The sequence below is a fragment of the Pempheris klunzingeri genome, chromosome 7, assembly GCF_042242105.1.
Source record: "Pempheris klunzingeri isolate RE-2024b chromosome 7, fPemKlu1.hap1, whole genome shotgun sequence".
NCBI classification, from domain to species: Eukaryota; Metazoa; Chordata; class Actinopteri; order Acropomatiformes; family Pempheridae; genus Pempheris; species Pempheris klunzingeri.
Window position 1 is genome coordinate 29136754 of NC_092018.1, and position 18898 is coordinate 29155651.

The following is an 18898-nucleotide window of genomic DNA, read 5'->3' on the forward strand; positions in this document are numbered from 1 at the left end:
TCAGAGCTACAGAAAGCGCTTGATTGCAGGCTTTGCTTCCAAAAGCAGTGTTACAAAATATCAAGTTAAGGGTAACAATATGTGAAGTTATAAATCCAAACCAGAGTTTCAGTTCAAATCAATGGGAAATAAAGAATGATGGACACCATGTATGTATATCAACAACACAGAGAATCTTTTGTTTTCTGTTTTTTTTAATGGAATGGTACCGATATTTTCTGTAAGAGGAAACAATGTCCAAATGACTGATTATCAAACTGTGCATGTCTTCTGGTTTAAGGTGAAGAAGGTGAAACTTGTCCTCACAATTAATTCACTCTCTTAAAGTTGAGACATTTTTGTAGGACTATAGGCTCAGACAAATGCTGACGGTATCAATCGTACCACTGGCATTAAAGACAAAGAAAAATAAATAAACATGTGGTTTATTGTGACTCAGAAGTGTGGGGTTTAAACAATGTGAGTGTATCATCCTGATAAATTGTAAGCATTTGTCCAGTAGCTGCAAATATAAGCAGAACATCCAATAAGCTTGTGGTAGAGCTACCACTGCACCAAAAACATCAAATCCTCTAACCTGAGGAGTTGCTGCCCCCTGCTGTCACACTGCAATCATGAAAATATTGAAATCCTCCCTTGGATGTGTGGCAACATGTGGCAGGGGAGCAACATTTTGTAGCATTGATTCAGAGATCACTTAAAAATGTTGACATTTTAAAAATGAAGAAATAAAAGAACTGTCATATCTGAATCCTTTGCAACTTCTGTTATTGATAAATTCCACAGATTTAGATTTTTTTTTTTTAAATAGAAAATGGATTCTGTAGGACCCTGCATGTGCTGAACATGCAGCAACTATGTTCATGTTTTTATAAAAAAAGTAATCATATTTCTTTGTGATCACAGCAATCAAGAGAAAAAATATGTTATTTAGGTTAATGCCCTTCCTGGAGTTGGCGCTCCATAATGCCATAGAAATTAAATATCTATCTATCAGTTTCCCGGCTGGGTCCAGAATAGCAAACCTGCTCCCGGACATGACCCTGCTGTACCTGTTAGTTGTTGTTGTGGACAATCTGAATGCTTGTCTGGATGTGATCTCTTGTATTAGACCCCAAAGGTTGCAGTTTTTCATGTAAATAGTTGAGAAAAGACAAGATACAATTAAACATGTTTTATCCACATGTGAAAATTGTTTATTACAAGAGTATATGGTACAAAAGTAGTTGTGTACATCTAATTTTTGTTCTTTACATGCACGACACTTCCACACAGTGTATTGTTTGAGAGTTGTACAGATGTCCTGGAGCTCAGCTGGGCTCAAAGAGTAACTGTGGGTACATTTGGCTAATGAATAGAATCTGCATTTGTATGTTCGATTATTGTTTGAGAGAACAAAATCAGGCGGTCACTCATCCCCACACTTAATCACATTCTGTACAAGCACGCACACTGTGGCCCCCCTCACACACACACACACACACACACACAGCAGGCACATTCAAATCACGTCAGTAACTCTTCAAAACTTAATTCTGTGTTAGTACATCCAATGAGTGATGCAACTCCTCAAAACTGGGTTGCTTCACTCACTAATTCTGCCAGTCAGCACAAAGTTAGTGATTTTAGTTAGTTTTTGTTAGATTATTAGTTTATTAGTAGGTTAGTTTGTTAGTTTGCAGAGAGCTAACAGAGAGCCCTTGGGTTAGTCTCTGTTAATTTAACTTTAGGAGATGTTAGTAGCTTGTTGAGAGAACAAAACTATCTACCTTGTTTCGAAGGACTTCTCTTGAGCGCGTCACTGACACAGTGAGAGCTGTAGGACTCCTCAGTGGGCCCATTGATAAAAAAGCATACACTCATGGCACTAGAAGATGCTCTGGGTAATAGCTTCCATGTAATGTCATTTCAAAAACATCACTAGTACCACAAGGCATGCTTTGAGATGGAATAATATGATTTCAGACATCGGGACTGAAATAACATTTCAGTCAGAAAGAACAGAGATGTTAGTAAGAGCAACAGGTGGACCTTTACAGCCTCACCACTGTTAGTATCTACACCGTAATAAGTTAGTAGCTGAGTCGAGGTTTGCTTGGCTTGTGTCTTACTGTTTCACGTGTAGTGACGACAAGCCAGGCACTCACCTGCGAAGGTTGACCACACAGCACACGGGCAGAGACAGAGGGTCGGTCCCTGATGGTGTAAATTTAGCCTGTGAGGTGTGACACAGTCTGGCAATATGGAATCAGATCAGAATTGGTTTTTGTAAGGATCCTTCTAAAGTATGTGGTCAACCCAGTTCGATATCGGCAGCTGTTTCTGGTCCTCTCCTCATCTAGAGGTTAATAACATTTCCCTTCCCAGGTCCTGAAACCCTTCTGGACTTGCTTACGTTAACAGTTTTCATTGGTTTTCCTCTTTAATTATCAGTCTAAGGGGGTCATTTCTAGAAGGATTGCAGGATCATGAGAGAGGAGTGTGCGCATCAGACTGCGGGCATAAAGCAGAGGGTTAGTCATGGGTTAGAAAGAACAAGGCCAGCCATTAGCATTCAGAGAACAGGTTAGTAATCATTCGACTGTTAGCAGACATTAGTATTGTTAGATATTAGTGAGATACTGTTAGTAGCACCCAGACCTGGGTAAAAAGCTATTTACACATAACTATTAGCATTTGCTGTAATTTGCTTAAGTATCAGATGATGGGGGTGTAGGCATCAGGACAGTTTAACTAATGCCAGCAGGCATCATTTAGAAAACTACACACCATTCATTTTCCAGTGACATTCTTGTGATTATGTGAATCACAAGAATCCCCACCTAACTGGTACTTCACTGACGGCGAAACAAATGCTAAGAATCATTTGTAAATATTTTTTCATCCCTTCTCTGGAACATCCAGTGGCTAAAAGAAGAGCTTCAGGCATTTTAAAACTATGCAGCTATGAAAGAAAACACCGAAAAGCAGCTAGTAGCTTCAGGACCATTACACATGTCTGTTTGTCATCAGACAGACACGATACACATGCACACGAACGCACACAAATAGAGCACATGCACACGGACACATGCACTCACGCAGACACACGCGCCCACATACTACAGGAACGGTATATGCATACTGATAGATATGTTGGTGTTAAGACAGACAAAGAACATACTGTGTGAATTACACATTGTCAGAATGTGAGAGAACGAGTCATTCTCACACAACAAAGCAAAATTAACATCAGAGGCTTAAAATATCAGAGCTCTCCAGCTGTGGCGTGGATACATGCTGGCTTTGGTGAGAAGTTACCACGCAGGACAGCACCACCATTAAAGCGCCCCTTCTGGTGAATTTAAAGTGTCTTATAGAGGGAGAAGTGGCCAGCGTGTTAGACAGAGTAACCATGGTAACAGAGTGAAGAGGTCACTGCACACAGCAGCTGAAACAGACAGGACTGAGAGGTGTTCCATGGCTGCACTGTCACTGTTTTTGATCAGCCAGAAAAAAGACAAAGAGGGTGAGCATGGGGTTGGATGAAGCTGGAGTCGAATCACTCACGGCCAGGAAAATACACACATGTTAGGGAGGCAGGAGAGAACACTGCAGCAAATTATTTTTGGACTCGAAACACAACCCGGCAAATACCTTCCTGTTAAGTCTGATCATGCTGACACTGACTCTAAAGCAGCGGTGGCATTATTAACTATTCAAAACCCTCGGTTGCTGATACACAAAAGCGGCAGACGTCGTCTCTCGGCGGGGAAACACTTGAACGAGGATCCTCTCCCTCTGCAGGTACGAGACAGCAGTAATGGCGCCATGCATCAGTCACTGAGGGAGAAATGACATGATGGCTGTTACAGTCTAAAGGACGTGAAAAAAGGAAGGAATAGAGAAGGGAACGGTGATGTGATTCCCTCTTTTACACAACATGCTTTTAAAGACAAATTTTTGTCCTGGTCTGACAAACATGCAAACATTTTTCTTTTCCTGATAATCCTGAATAATGTTAAATAATGAATCTGAAAAGCTGATTATGCTAATCTGATCTGGTCATGGTCTCCACTTTCAGGATGGTTTATCTCCCCTCTTAACCGTAATCCTGGAAAGGATAGCAGCATATAGCAGAAAATATGGCAGCGGTTTAACACATAACTAATCTCCCATGTTCTATCTGTTCCCCATTTATCTGCACTTCCAGCCAGCACAGAGGCTTAACACACATGCACAGGGACATGTGGGCTAAGGCGAGATAGAAAAATTGCCTCTGCAGTTTGTATTCATGCAGCCCCATATAACAAGTCACAGTGTGGCGTGTAAAGTGAATACGGGGGGAAATAAAAGTCACCGTGGTGTAAATCTACTGGCAGGTCCTGTACCAGTCTGTGAGGCAGCACAGCAGAGGACGACGGTGCGATGCAGCTCGTGAGGTCCGGTGCGAGCCCCGATCTGCTTTTTCATCAGTGTAACTGGAGAGGAACACACAACACAAAGCAACAGAAAAGTGGGACGCAACCCAACTGTCCTCCCAAGACACCCCAGGGACTACTTTTTCTTTCGTTTTATTGTTTCTCCTTATACTGCTTTTTCATTTAGACACAAATGAGACTGAAATACACCCACAGCTCTAGAGATATAAGTCACTTGAGATAGGCTTCATTGATGTCAGTTATCTAACTGGCTGAGTAATGCTATCAAATTCTCCATCTGGTGTTGTGTGTCAGTCTGTCCTCGTGATTTTGATAAAGCTAATCCAGCCTGTGCACATAACCTGTCCTGATGGTGGATCCCTCCGGGGTCCCGACTCTCTGTGGATCCAGACTCCACTGCAAAGTCCATGCAACACTGTCCACAAGGTTACCTACAAAAGAAAAGCACACTGAACAAGGGTGTGGAACATTTTACAGCTGGTCATGAATATGCATAGTTGGTGTCACGGTCTCTACGCTTTTGCATTACATATTTTGTATGTAATGGCCCACTTTGCCGTATGTTTACCCAAAAAAACCAAAGAAAAACATAGGCTACAATAAAGATAAGTGTTTGCAGCTCATGCTATACACACCATCCGCCTGGAGATAAAAGACCACGTAGGCTACACTGTATATACTGTGCCTGCAGCAACAAGATTAATTCTAATCTGGTATATGTCCACCAGAAATATCTTTTCTATAAATAATCATATTTTAAATTCATAAGCCCTGCTGGGATGTCAGATTGAAAAAGACATTCTCTAACAGACTAGGCCCTCCTCTGCAGGAAAAATGAAACGAGCCAGTGTTTATGTCATCTAGCAACAGATAAGCCCCGCTTGATCAACTAAAACATTAAATATAAAAGAAGAATAGAATAATTGGAGCTAAAGGGTTTTTTTTCTTACCGGTGGTCTCCAGGTCTCCACACTGTCTCCACACTGTTCCGCAGCATCATACGGTGCGAAAAGATCACATCATCATCATCATCATCATTGTTTTCTTCCTCCATGCTGAGGGCAGGTTGTTTAACCTGTAAACACACGCCGTTTGTGTATGAGTGTGTGTGTGTGTGTGTGTGTGTGTGTGTGTGTGTGTGTGTGTGTGTGTGCAGTGATGAACGCCTGCAGTAAAAGGCTGCTCGCCCCCTGGACCTACACGCTGCGCACTAACTCGAGCCGCGGCAGAGCTTCGTCTACATGGCTGCCGATCTGAGACAAGCAGATGTGGGGAGTGCCAGGAACAGCTGCGCACTGACGGGAGCCCAGTCCGGGAGAGCAGGACAAAGTGGAGACGGAAGCCCCGGGACAAAGGAAATGGATGGGAGGTATTAAAGAGAACAGCGACGTCTTTGACTGAGCAGGACTGCACAGATCTGAATTAATCAGCGGTCTCGGTCTCCAGCTGCTGCCACAGGTTTATGGTCCTTTGTATGCGCACCCTTCATCCACCATCTGTGTTTCCTGGGCAACCGAGGACTGCCTGCAGGCACCACCAGCCAATATACAGCAACCACCTCAGACCCAAAACACCACAGTGCTCTGCTACGATTGTCCTTAAAGGGGCACACTGTAACCTCACCAAGGCTTATATACATTTTCTATTTAAACCTGCTTATTTCCTCTCATATATGCACGAGAATAAACACACATTTACTCTCCTTGTTGTTGATGTGCAGCTGGGCTACAGTGATGAGTACGATGCTGGGGTACATCCATATATAGTGATAACAGTTTATGTTAAAGTTTATCTAATGGTTGGTTTCATGCCTGATCATTCATATTGTAATGATTTGCTGGCAGTTCAGCATTTCATTGTGACTTAATTAATATCTGAAGAATCACACCTTTGACTTTTGTGTGTGTGTGTGTGTGTGTGCGTGCATGCACACGCACTATTACAGTTTGCTACAAACAAGTAAACACCTGTAAAGGTGGCTAAAGTAGAGCACAGAAGCAGAAGTTGTCACCCTCACCTTGTCCTTTTCTCCCTAGGGTTAGGGTTACGACGTACTGTGCAGTGACACAGTTTGCTACCTCATTAAGGACTTCACCAGTGACGGGTGCTTTGGCAAAGTCACCGAGAGTGTGAAGTGTATGAGTGGTAGATCAGGTGATTCTTTACAATGATTCTGCTTTTTGACATATTTTATAAGTGAGCTGCTGATACCATGCTGAGTCACTTAACATGTGCCATTTTCCCTCTTCTCTCCACAGATCAAAATGCACAAACTCCTGAGCATTCTTGACCAAGGTAAGAAGAACGTGGTTTATGTCCTTGAACAGTTTGAACAACAGTTTGATGCAAACCGTGTACACATAGACATGACTGTATTTCTTCTTGATCTGTAATAGTCTGCGCCCAGGTCAGTGGTGTCTTTAATTGCCACATTTCTTCCTTTGTCTCTGCAGTTGCTGATGGCCTTTGACCCCCTGCAGGGCACCGGTGTTGCTCACGCAGACTTGAAGCCAGATAACATGATTCTGGCGGACCACCTGGGTGATGGGTGATTCGTCGCCTCAGAAGTGAGATGTGGGATGACGGCTAACCTCTGGGTTCCAGGTAGGTTCGAACTGCAGTTGTGTGTTTAAGATGGAAATGATCTCACAGAGGTTGTGTTAGTCCTCAGTACACAAGCTGACTGTGACAGTTACACTTAACAGCTCTTGTGATTCTTTTAGACCACACACAGGGCCCTGAGGGCTCCCTGGGTCTCCCCATTCTGTTAAATTTGCCCTGGAAATCCATGCCTTCTCCATAAGATGAAATTGTATTTTTGGTGACTATGTTACCTTCACTTTAACATCATCACTTCCAATTTTCTAATTTTAAATGACACAATTAAAATTAGGCAAAATGGGTGTGGTGCCTAGATTTTACGGATCTTCTCTAAGCAGTGAAGCTGCCTTAAATAGCTTTCATTGCTTGTCTCTGCAATGTGTCAGCATGTATCTATTGAGGACTCCTGACCACCCTTACTTACACATTTATTTTCTTTTTTTATATTTAAAATATTATATCACTCTATCAATATTAATATTTGAACAATATTACCAAAGTTCATTTATAAATTACTTAGAATCAAATCTGCTACACATAAAACATAAACTAAACAAACATGGTCATACTAAACATTTAACAATACAAACATTTATTACTCAACTACCTTTTTCTGTTTGTCTCTGATGAAAATCCATAGTAAACTGAAGCCAGTCTGTCTGTCTGTCTGTCTGTCTGTCTGTCTGTCTGCCTGCCTGTCTGCCTGTCTGTCTGTCTGTCTGTCTGTCTGTCTGTTGTTTCGGTCTATTCCTCCCATCATCCAGCTGGGGGCAACAGAGTCTGCGCCCACAGAAGTTTGGCCCTTCTGAGTTGCCTTACACCGGTAGTGGCCTCTCCGCGGTAGCTCAAAGCTACAAACATTGTTTTAGTTCGTTCACCTTGTTAGTTCAGCTTTGTTGCAGCGTTAACATTAAGTTTCACGCCGTGTATGCATCAGTCGGGGCCTGCGGGTCTGTCCGGCCTGTGCCGAGTCACCGACCATCTTTACCTCAGTAATGGCAGAGCGGCCGCTGATCCCTCCCAGGTGACTCGCTGCAGGATAACCTGCATCGTGAACGTTACTGAGACCAGGAGCGGTTGCCCTCCGCCCCCCGATGTGGAGTACATCCACATCCCGGTGTGTGACTCCCCGCTGTCGCCTCTCGGTGAGCACTTTGACGAGGTTGCAGATAAAATACAGCTAAACGCGGAGCGCGGTGGACGAACACTGGTGCACTGCAACGCTGGTGTGAGCCGCTCCGCCGCCCTGTGCCTGGCTTATCTGATGAAGCACCGCGGGCTGACTCTCCTGGAGGCCCACAGCTGGGTGAAGACCTGCCGCCCCATAGTCAGGCCGAATAATGGCTTCTGGGAGCAGCTCGTCCGGTACGAGATGGAGCTCCGTGGGTGCAACTCTGTCCGGATGGTGTCCTCCTCCATGGGAGACATACCAGACATTTATGAGGAGGCGGCCAGAAATATGGTGCCACTGTGAGGAGGCCACAGAGCTGCTGTGTGGGACGTTATTTACAGTGGAGGAATGTAGGAGCATGTATGTACTGCTGAGTGTCATACACCTACAGTGGTAACATGCCGTTCACTCATACAGGCTTAGCCTACATTTTCTAAAAAGAGAAACCAGCTGGTGAAATATAATGCATTGTTGGAAGTTAAATCAGTGGTCCTCTACACAAAAGCATTGTCTAGCTGTCTATACAATATCTCACAAACGAGCATAAAGCAGAGAAAAAAATGAATTTTGGTTTATTCTTTCCTGCATTAAGCATCTCAGTACCCGTCAGATTCATCTTGTCACCCTTTGGAGGGGGCCTGACCCCCACGCTGGGAACCACTGGACAGACAGTAGATTAACTGGCTGCACCTTCACCAGCTACAGCAGTAAAATGGCACTCACACAGTTGCATTAGTATAAAACATTTAAATATTAACCAGAACATAAATCTATTAATGTCATCTATCCAAGTCACAGGTGTCACTTTTCTCCACAGCGAGTGCTTTTATTTTGAAGACACTTTGTAGGATTTTTAATGGAGTTTTTCCATCGTAATTGTTGTTTAACTTAAGGATTGAGGTACTTCTTCTACCACTGATTTATAGGTTTACATAGGACAGGTCCTGAATCCCTAAAGCAGCTGCAACACTGACAGTCAAGTAATACAAACTCATTTGAGACTAGAAAGTACAAAAAGCTTTTATTTTAGACTCAATTCTCATCTTAATTGGGTCAGCGCACACACATTTATGCAGTCACACATTTGAAGGACAGCAGGATGTTTTTTTTATGGACAGCCATTCCTAACAAAGTAAAATAAATACTTTATACTTTTAGCTATTAAACATCTCAAAAACATGCTAATTTCATGCTAAATCCAGCCAGCCTGTGTGAAAGAATGACTCCTGATGGGTTTTTTAACTAATTTTGATGCTTATGCCACTCATGAAAACAGTAGTGTTGTAAACAAATTTGATTACAAAATGCAGAATCTTCTTTGCAGATGTCACAATAAAAATATTTTTTGGGAACATAATATGGACTGTGATTCTGCCAAGAAGCACTTTTTTTATGGACATTTCATTCCTCATTGTTATTGATAATTTGTTTTCCTTTTTACAGAAATTGTTAATTTAGCAAACAGGCACAATCCAAGAATTACACTCTGGATCACAGTAAAATAGTTCACAATTTGGCACAAATCTGTCATCTTTCAACATAAGCACACGCATACTCTAGAGGACAGATCTAATCTAATATATTAGTGGTCAGCCTATTCCTCGAGATGCATTTTTTTCCAATAGTGCAACTCCTAAACGGCCAAAACAAGCTGCAGCTGTTGGCCAGTTTCCTCCTACAAAACAACAGCTTTTTAGGTTAAAACAATCAACATTTCAGACTAGAGTTTCAATGCAAAGCAACAAGTTGCAAACGTTAGAAATGTTCGTAAACAGCATCAGTCACACCTCATGCAATGTTTCACATTGACATTAAGTCTGGATTTATAAAAAAAAAAAAAAAAAAAAGGCATTTACACATGTACCCAACACCACGACAGCAGTTAAAACATGATTCAGTTATGTTGTATTTGAAAGTTTAAACATTTTGGGAAATCTACTTTGTTAACTTTCTTGCTGGATGAGAAGACTGACAACACTTCCATCTTTGTGTGCCGAATATGAAGCTACAGTCATCAGGTGGTTTAGCATTAATAATCCCACCCAAGAAATAGTCCAATGCAGATCCCCATGTGTTATTTTTCCCCTTTTCCAGTCCTCATGCGAGGCTAAGCTACCTAGCATGGCTATAACCTTTGTTTTATTGAGCAGAGAGACGTGAGTGAGATATTGCTCTTCTTATCTAACTTAGCAAGAAACCAAACAAGCAGGTTTTCCAAAATGTCAAACTATTGCTTTAAGCACACACTTAATCCACTGAGCTGTTAAAGCATCTCACTTGCAAAATAAAGGTTGCCATTACATTCATCTGGCCAACACCATGTGGTTATGAACATGAGCAGGAAGCCCATTGCCACACTTCTCTACATGTAAACGGGCTCTTGATAAATTCTATCTGATAGACATTTAAAACCACCTCAAAGAAATTGTACACTGCCAGTATTTTACAAAGATTCAGATGGCTTATTGGGGTACACAGTGCAATCACCAATGTGACATGTAACGTTTTCATCTGCTACTGAATATCCTGAGTCAGGACCTTAGTCAGGTCAAATTACAAGATTGCTTTAAAAGTGGAACAGTGACACAAGTGCAAAAACAGCATGCTTATTTTACCTTCACTGCATCTCACTAATTCCCCCAATAAGGCAACAGTGTCATCTGCATAGTCATACAATAAGCATCTGAAGAACAAGAACAGAAGAGTTTCCACTGAACACAAGGTGAAATCAATGCAGAGTACACCAGGAAAATATCTAACACCAGTATCCACTCGGCCGCCACTCACACAACCCCCAGTGTATTCAGCTGCTCGAGGCAATGGCTGCAAGACAACGACTTGAGATCACATCTGAAAGAAGATGGAAAGAATTCAAATTTCACAAAATATCAAATGGCAGTGTACAGTGTGTAATTATAAAAGGGGAGCGGGATATTTATATCAGCTACTCACATGCTGTTCCAGCTTCTGGTATTCTGTGGATTTAGGTCGCCGTGTGTATCTGGATCTCTTTCCTTCCAAAACAAAGGCAATAATCTAGGGAAATGAAAAAAAAAAAAAGAGAGAGAAATATTATATTGGCAAGTTTTTAACTGACTTAGCCTCCTGATCTACAACACAAATATGGATGTAGTTCAACTAGAGAGTAAGAGTCCCATAGTAGGACTGTGAGACGTCACAGGGTCAGTCTTTTCTTTTTCCGTGCACTGGACACAGCCATGAGCATGGACAGGACGAAGACTTTTCTCAGAAAGTGCGACATATTTCTACGCTGCGTCAGAGTCTGATCCAAATTTACTGTTCAACTGACCAGCAAATATTCACCTGGTTTAAACTATAGTGCAAATGTTCCATTGCATATAGCGGAGACCTGACTGAATGTGAAAAACAAAGGTCAGCCACAGGGATAGCCGAGTTATTTCTGCCTTTCAAAAATTCCCATTTCCGTCTTCATTTCTCGCTAAATGAATACACAGACAACATTTGCTACTCAAATCTGGGTTCTCTGTCTCTCTGAGAGGGAACCTAAGGCCAAAGTACCTTGCGCTTGTTGTGGTAAGAGATGTAAAGCACTGCCACCAGCACAGCTGTAGAGACGAGATAGGCGAAAAAATGACTGCTTTCTGCCTCGTCCTTCATACCAGGCATGTCATAATGACTTTTCTCCACAGTTTCTGCATCTCTGGCGCCATCTCCTCCCAGCTTTCCCGTCTTGACGGCATCTCCCTGCGACTCTCCCGTCTTGACGGCATCTCCCTCCGACTCTCCCGTCTTGGCGGCATCTCCCTCCGACTCTCCCGTCTTGGCGGCATCTCCCTCCGACTCTCCCGTCTTGACGGCATCTCCCTGCGACTCTCCCGCCTTGGCGGCATCTCCCTCTGACTCTCCCGTCTTGGCGGCATCTCCCTCCGGTTCTCCCGTCTTGGCGGCATCTCCCTCCGACTCTCCCGTCTTGGCGGCATCTCCCTCCGACTCTCCCGTCTTGGCGGCATCTCCCTCCGGTTCTCCCGTCTTGGCGGCATCTCCCTCCGACTCCCCCGTCTTGGCGGCATCTCCCTCCGACTCTCCCGTCTTGGCGGCATCTCCCTCCGACTCCCCCGTCTTGGCGGCATCTCCCTCCGACTCTCCCGTCTTGGCGGCATCTCCCTCCGACTCTCCCGTCTTGGCGGCATCTCCCTCCGGTTCTCCCGTCTTGGCGGCATCTCCCTCCGGTTCTCCCGTCTTGGTGGCATCTCCATTTGGCTTGACTTTTGTGGTTTGTGCTCCAGCTTGCGTTGCGTCACTGGAGGGCTTTCCGTCCCTCGCTCCTTGATCAGGTAGTGTTTCTGTGTTGGAATCATCTGCTCCTTTGTCCCCGACTTGCTCTCCATTGTTATTCGGGGCCTGAGACTTTTCCTCTGCTTCACCAGTATGTTTTTTGTCAGTAATGTCTACGTTATGTTCACCTTCACTGGCACCTCCTACTTTTTCGCTCTTCTTAACTGTAGTGGACCCCGCTGACGTACTGTCACTGCCAGCTGGCTTGTTTGGGTTGCTTTGCTCCGTGTCAGAGAGCTGTGTTGGAGCCCCTGTAAATAAGAAAACACAGTAGAAAATGTAGCTTTAACCAGCAGAACTCGGGGCATGGTAACAAGAACAGAGACTATAATCCTCCCTAACAATAAATACCATGAATGCTGCCACTGGGAGTATTTAAATTGTGCGTTGGTGACCTAGACACATCTGCTTGCTTGTTCTTGTCATTTTTCCTTCTTTGTTTCCCCTGCGAACCTTTGGATTTTAGTTTCTATGAATTGTCTGTTCTGTCTCACCGTGTTAGTAATGCCCTCTGTCTTCTTGTCAGCTTCCCCTGCTTGATTAAATTAGCTGACATGATTTCATTAGATGATTGGATTACATGCTGTAAAAAGCATAACATGCCATAAGTTTAAGGTCAAAGAAGCAGCACTGGAAAACGACTTGGAGATATGACATCTAGTCGCCGAACAGAGGCTGAGCAAGTAACATCACTGTCATTTCTGAGATGATTCCCCAAACTATTGTGAAACACCTTAAGAAATTTCATTTTGACAACATCTTGTTTGTTTTTTTATTTTCATGTGTCCATCTTTCAGTGGATGAATGGAAAAAAGAACTGACTGGTAGGCACAAAAAGGTGTAGCATTGGTCCAGTAGATTGTCTCAACCAGCAGCTATGAAACAGGCTACAATGGCTGTTGTGTAATCATTTGGGGCAACCACGCCTATCAAAGCATGTGTCCTAAAACTGCTTGTTTTTCCAGTCCATTGACAAAAACAGTAATTTTACCTTGCAGAGCATTGGAGCTGCTCCTCTGGGTGCTGACACTTTTAAGTTTTTAAAGAGTTGGTTTGTAGCCAAATCTACGTAGGAATACATCAAAGTCAAATAGTAACACAAACTAATGAATCGAGGCAGAACTCCAACACACTGCAAGATAAAATTACTGTTCTTGTCAATGGAGTCTGGTGGCTTTGAACAGAACAATAGAACGCAGGTAGTGATGGACATTTGTACAGACTACCCTTGTAGCCTTTTCTGTATAACTTGTTGTCTTGTCTGTGATACGCACACAGCTACTGTGGACAAGACTTCCTCTCTGAGGAAAAACAAACTATCAATCTGTAACAGATGTGCCTGGTTAAACAAAAAGGATCTCAGAGATCTGTCTCTGTAGGGATCCTTTCTGTAATGTTGTCAGACACATGGAATAACGATCTGAGCCTGTTACTAGTAAAAACATGCACTTCTGGTGGGCGTACTTTGACTAGCGCTGTTGACCCAAAAGATTACAGTACAGCCATTGTAGCCTGTTTCACAGCTGCCAGCTGGGACAATCTACTGGACCAATTCCAAACCTTTTTGTACCTACCAGTCATTTCAAACCCCAAATCTCTTAAAAATAGGGCCCAGGTTTAAAAATACCAGAGTTGCCCATTAATGTTATCAATCACACCTGTGCCTCTGGCTACATGTCACAATGTGTGCCATGGAAGTGGCTTTTATTAGAAACTCTCTGAAAAAATGCAATCCAGTGCAGCAACACCACTAACTATGGTCTTTATATTATACAAATAGGTAAATTAACACCTATCTGACTATGTCAACAAACACTAACATCAGAAGATTTGTACATGTGATGATATTATGGCAGAGCTGTAATGTCCCATGTGACATAATGTATCCTTAGGATTCATGCACATATTCATCAAGGCTTTATTCAGAACCAGGCAAAGCAGGAAACTGCCCAGAGATCCTTAGTCACTGCGTGTCAGATGGTGTTGGGAATTTGTCATCTGCAAATATGTTGGGGTTATTACCTAATTTTATGGCTGTGTCTCACAGAGGGGGCCCTGTGTCAAACCATGATTTTACAGCTTTATTTTTCAGTTTATATTGGGCTGCCATATTCCTAATTAAAGCTGTGTTTATTGAAATTGTCACATTGCTGTCACATTAGAAACAAGCTGAAACCAGGTAGAATTTCAGAATAAGAGTCCAGACTGTCTGCTATAATTAAGCTGATCTATACAGTCTGTTAATGGGGAGTTGGAGGCGACAGGTTGATAAACAAAGCATGGAAACCAATTCACAGCCCTTTAAATCCGGTTACATGCACACTTATATACAGGCAGCACACGGATCTCCGTTTTGGTTTAGTGTTACGTGTGTGTGATCTGTGTGTCTGTGTGTGTGTGTGTGTGTGTGTGTGTGTGTGTGTGTGTGTGATCTGTGTGTGTGTGTGTGATCTGTGTGTGTGTGTGTGATCTGTGTGTGTGTGTGTGTGTGTGTGTGTGTGTGTGTGTTTTGAGCTACTACTACTTGTCCTAAATCAATACTTTCTGTTCTCATGTTCACAAAACGTATTTCTGCACAAAGTCAAAGCCGCTTTGTACCGTTTAAGCAGGATGGGATATTTCCAATGTTTCCAATTACTGAGCCACTAAAACATCAAATGCACTGAATTGATTGTCATTCAACCGGACACCAACACAGGAGCTAAGCTCTTCTTCTACCCGTTGAAACAGGTGAAATCTGCTAATATAACGACCGACAACTATTTTAGTTACTAGTTGCAGGGCTCGTGGAACATTTCATAAATACGTAGCAAGAAAACCAACGCACCTCTGACCAGGCAGTAACACAGACACACTGTGAGCAGCAGGAGAGAAAAAGTCCTCATCGTGTCCCCCGACAGAAAAAAACAAACCTTTTTAATCCCTCTGTCCTCTGAGATCACGACAGGATCCGAGTTGACTAATGCAAGACGACAAGTTGGAGGATTTGACAAGTCCTGTTACTGCTTCCGTGTACAAACCAGCCCGCTCTTCTTCTTCTGCAGATACAAACACAGGCAGGGATCTTACCGCCGCCTGCCGGTGAGAGGCTGCCACGACAGCTGCAGGCTTTTTACAGGTTTACAGGTGTTTTCACTAGTTTTTGTTTTCTGTTTTAATTTATTTTTATTTCAATTCAGTTCAGAGTCACTTGGTTTCCAGTTATTTTGCTCATTTCAGTTAAATTTCTATTGTTTTATAAATGTTTAGTCTTTATTTGTCAGTATTAGTTTTAGTGTTTATTCTTTATTATTATTATTATTATTAAGATGAAAACTACAATAATTTTATATATATATTTTCATTTTTTATTTCTGTTAACTAAAATGTTTTTTTTTACACCTTTTGATTTTTAGTTGAGTTTTAGTAATAACAGTGATTCATACATACAAGCTATCTGTTTGCTTGCTTAAGGCATGACTATCAAGCATGTTAAACACACCTTTCTTTTCTGTAAACCCATGTGATGTTTCACTGATTACCAGCAGGTAAATGTAGTGTGACGTAAAAAAAAAAGTGGACTTACTGGAAAACAAGATGCCTTCTACGGTAACAGGAAACTTCAAATTTTGTTAGTCAAATAGACCCATTCAGTGGTTTGAAGGCACCGCTCTCACACATCATAATCTGATTTTAAAAAAAAGCACCTCTGTTGTGCACCAGTAAGTAAGATCAAACCTGTCAGATTCCTTTGTTAAAAGCTCAGATTTTGCCACTAAATGAAGCAGTGATAACACACAGCAGTACTGCAGTTATGATAACCAGTGTCTGTGACGAGTTACACGATAAAGTTTACTTACAGTTTTTTTGTGCCCTTATGGCCTGTCAATCAACCTGAACCAACTGTATGCAGCTGAAATGCAATGCAATGTTTACTGTTTTTCACTCTTGCTCTAATCTGGAAGATGTAAATACTCCCCTTCCCCTTTTCAACAATTGTCGTTGCACATTTCATTCACATATACCCGCACATCAGTTTATGAGGAACCACAAGTACCACAAATATGTCTGCACATTTGAGCCGACCTGAGCTGAAATAAATATCAGTGTAGATTTTCCTTCAGTGGGAGGATAGGGCTTCACTGCACCGCTGCACTTTTAGCCCGTTTTTTATGAGTGGCCCCTTCCCAAAAAGCCCAGTCTGCTCTGATTGGTCAGATCCCTGAGCAGGCAGCACCAACCAACTCCCATATCATCTCTGAAGGGGAAACACATCAGCCGAGCAACATGCTAATGCTGAACAGGGTCCTGTGTTCAGAAGATCTCAGCGTGTGACATCACAAGCGGGGCCAAAACTGAACAGTGCATTTTTACGCATATTTACTGAAAGATGGAGCAGGAGAAAACAAAGAGAGGATGGTCTTTTGTTATAGTTTGAGGGTCTGTAGACACACTGGGGACAAATAATTACATTAAACAAAATACATTTTGCATAAGATGTCCCCTTTAAGCCAGATCTAGATGCAGCACTGATGAAGAAAGACATGTTATATTCATTACACTGATTATATCAGGTCAGGTTTTCCACCACAGGAGAAGTGCAGGAGAAAACATTTGTGTTATTACTGCCATCCACAGGATGAATGCTGACACGACAGTCACTGTAAATGGTTGTGTCAGTACCTGATCTTATCAGCAGGTGGCAGTATTGATATACAGTGCTTTTTTTTTTAAACGACAAAACCACATCATGACACTGGAGACTACTTGAAGTGTGTGAGTGATCAGTGCTTTATATAATCTGATTAACTTCAATAGGTTTAAAATAGTACTTATTCTGATGAAGAAAACAAAATTAAATACAATAATCAAGTCACTAGATGTTCCAGCTGAGCACCACAAGCAATGTGTTACAAGAGATAATCATCAAAATGTTAATTGGAGGTGTTTTACATCTCAGCTGGGTGTGGGGGGCCTGTGGGTTCTTGTAATGAATATGTCTTAATTGTGGCGGGCTATTTGACATTTGAAAAGTCCGATGATCCCTCTCATTCTTGACACTCATTTGCATTTCCATCTTTAAGGTCAAATGGGTATGAATAATACATTAAGGAGGTTCTTAAGCTCACAGCCAGCCATACCTATCTTCACAAAGGCACCAGCTGAGTCGGGCTAAGCTCAGTGAATGTTACAGAAACAATCAATTAATATCACTTTGGGAAACCACATGTGCAGCAAACACAGCATCCTGTTATTAATGGGAATATAAGGTCATGAGTCAACAGAAGATATAGGATCAGCCGTTTCCTGAAATCTACTTCATAACACGAGGAACACAACATTATGAATTTATCAGACTAAATGGTGCAGTTGGGTGTGTGCTTTATTTTAAGTGTTGCAATTTTTTTTATGATTTCAGTGACAGGTCTTGGTGCTGTATTACGCATGCGAAATATCAAAGGGTTAACCTGGAATAAATTCAAGATCAAAGGAAGGCCCAAAAAAGAAACCTTGGCAAGAGATTGGAAGAATTTAATGAGCAAAAATTAACATGTATTAAATCTGACCTCGTGCTTACATGGCAGATGTTGAGTGGAGCAGCAACCAGATACGGTATTAGAGATAAACAGTGGCGTGTTACACTTTTAGAGGAGCATGGGAATTTTCAGACAGAATTCTGTTTATTCCAATTCAAGTAGATATTTTGTTTGAAAACTGAGCAAAATGCTGAGGCTTTAGATTCCTACATGCTGGTATGTTATGTAGGCCTACCACACTTCAGCAATCCAATTTTCTTCCTAGATTTCATCAGATTTCACCGGAATCATACGAGATAAAGATAAGCAGGCACGGGCAGGGACATAGAAGATAATAACTGATGAACAACCTGGTGAAACCAACACATTTGAAGTCATTCACTTGGGGGACTGAGTTCCATAATAAGGGTTCTGTCTTAGGAGAATTGCATTGCGCTGGATGTATGGCCTTGAGCAGACAGATTTCCGGGCTGTTTTGACAACTCATTACCTGTAATTTCACTGACGGATTGGTGAAGTGGCTTGGAGTAGGCAGCCGTGGCACCAGAGACTGTGTGGTTTGTGCCTGGAATGATGTAAGATAGTACGGCAAACAAGCAAAGACTTATTATGGCTGATGATTGCTTAAAACATAGCGGGGGGGGGGGGGGGGGGGGGGGGGGGGGCTTGACATTTTGGTGCCTCTAAGGTTGGGGGGGTCCTCAGCCGACCTGTGTGTAGTTTTAGATGCCTCTGTGAAACAAATGTATTTCTGTCTTTTGACAACGATGCTTGATTCTGTCAGACAATTAACAGTAAATGTATCACTAATAATGGCTGCTCACCAGTGACTAAATCTATATTTCAGACAATGTCAGGTTTAGAATTGTGGC

The 18898-nt window shown here is 42.4% G+C and overlaps 2 protein-coding genes across 2 annotated transcripts; one reads left to right on the top strand and one right to left on the bottom strand.

The window, feature by feature from the left end:
- The first annotated feature begins 7890 nt into the window (after window positions 1-7890).
- LOC139204529 (dual specificity protein phosphatase 18) lies at window positions 7891-9152 on the top strand. The gene has a single exon (XM_070834565.1). The coding sequence runs from the start codon at window positions 7951-7953 to the stop codon at window positions 8494-8496; it is 546 nt and encodes a 181-aa protein (XP_070690666.1). The 5' UTR covers window positions 7891-7950; the 3' UTR covers window positions 8497-9152.
- A 43-nt stretch (window positions 9153-9195) lies between these two features.
- tgoln2 (trans-golgi network protein 2) lies at window positions 9196-15528 on the bottom strand. The gene is made up of 4 exons (XM_070834564.1): window positions 15338-15528; window positions 11734-12761; window positions 11146-11229; window positions 9196-11043 (listed from the first exon to the last, which is right to left on the bottom strand). Exons 1-4 carry the CDS (start codon window positions 15393-15395, stop codon window positions 11038-11040), a joined length of 1176 nt encoding a protein of 391 aa, XP_070690665.1. The 5' UTR covers window positions 15396-15528; the 3' UTR covers window positions 9196-11037.
- Window positions 15529-18898: the final 3370 nt, after the last annotated feature.

Coding starts and splice junctions, on each gene's coding strand:
- LOC139204529 (XM_070834565.1), top strand. CDS start 7,951: ATGCATCAGTCGGGGCCTGCGGGTCTGTCCGGCCTGTGCCGAGTCACC.
- tgoln2 (XM_070834564.1), bottom strand. CDS start 15,395: ATGAGGACTTTTTCTCTCCTGCTGCTCACAGTGTGTCTGTGTTACTGC. Junction 12,762..15,337: donor GTGTTACTGCCTGGTCAGAG/GTGCGTTGGTTT, acceptor TCTTATTTACAG/GGGCTCCAACACAGCTCTCT. Junction 11,230..11,733: donor CTTACCACAACAAGCGCAAG/GTACTTTGGCCT, acceptor TCATTTCCCTAG/ATTATTGCCTTTGTTTTGGA.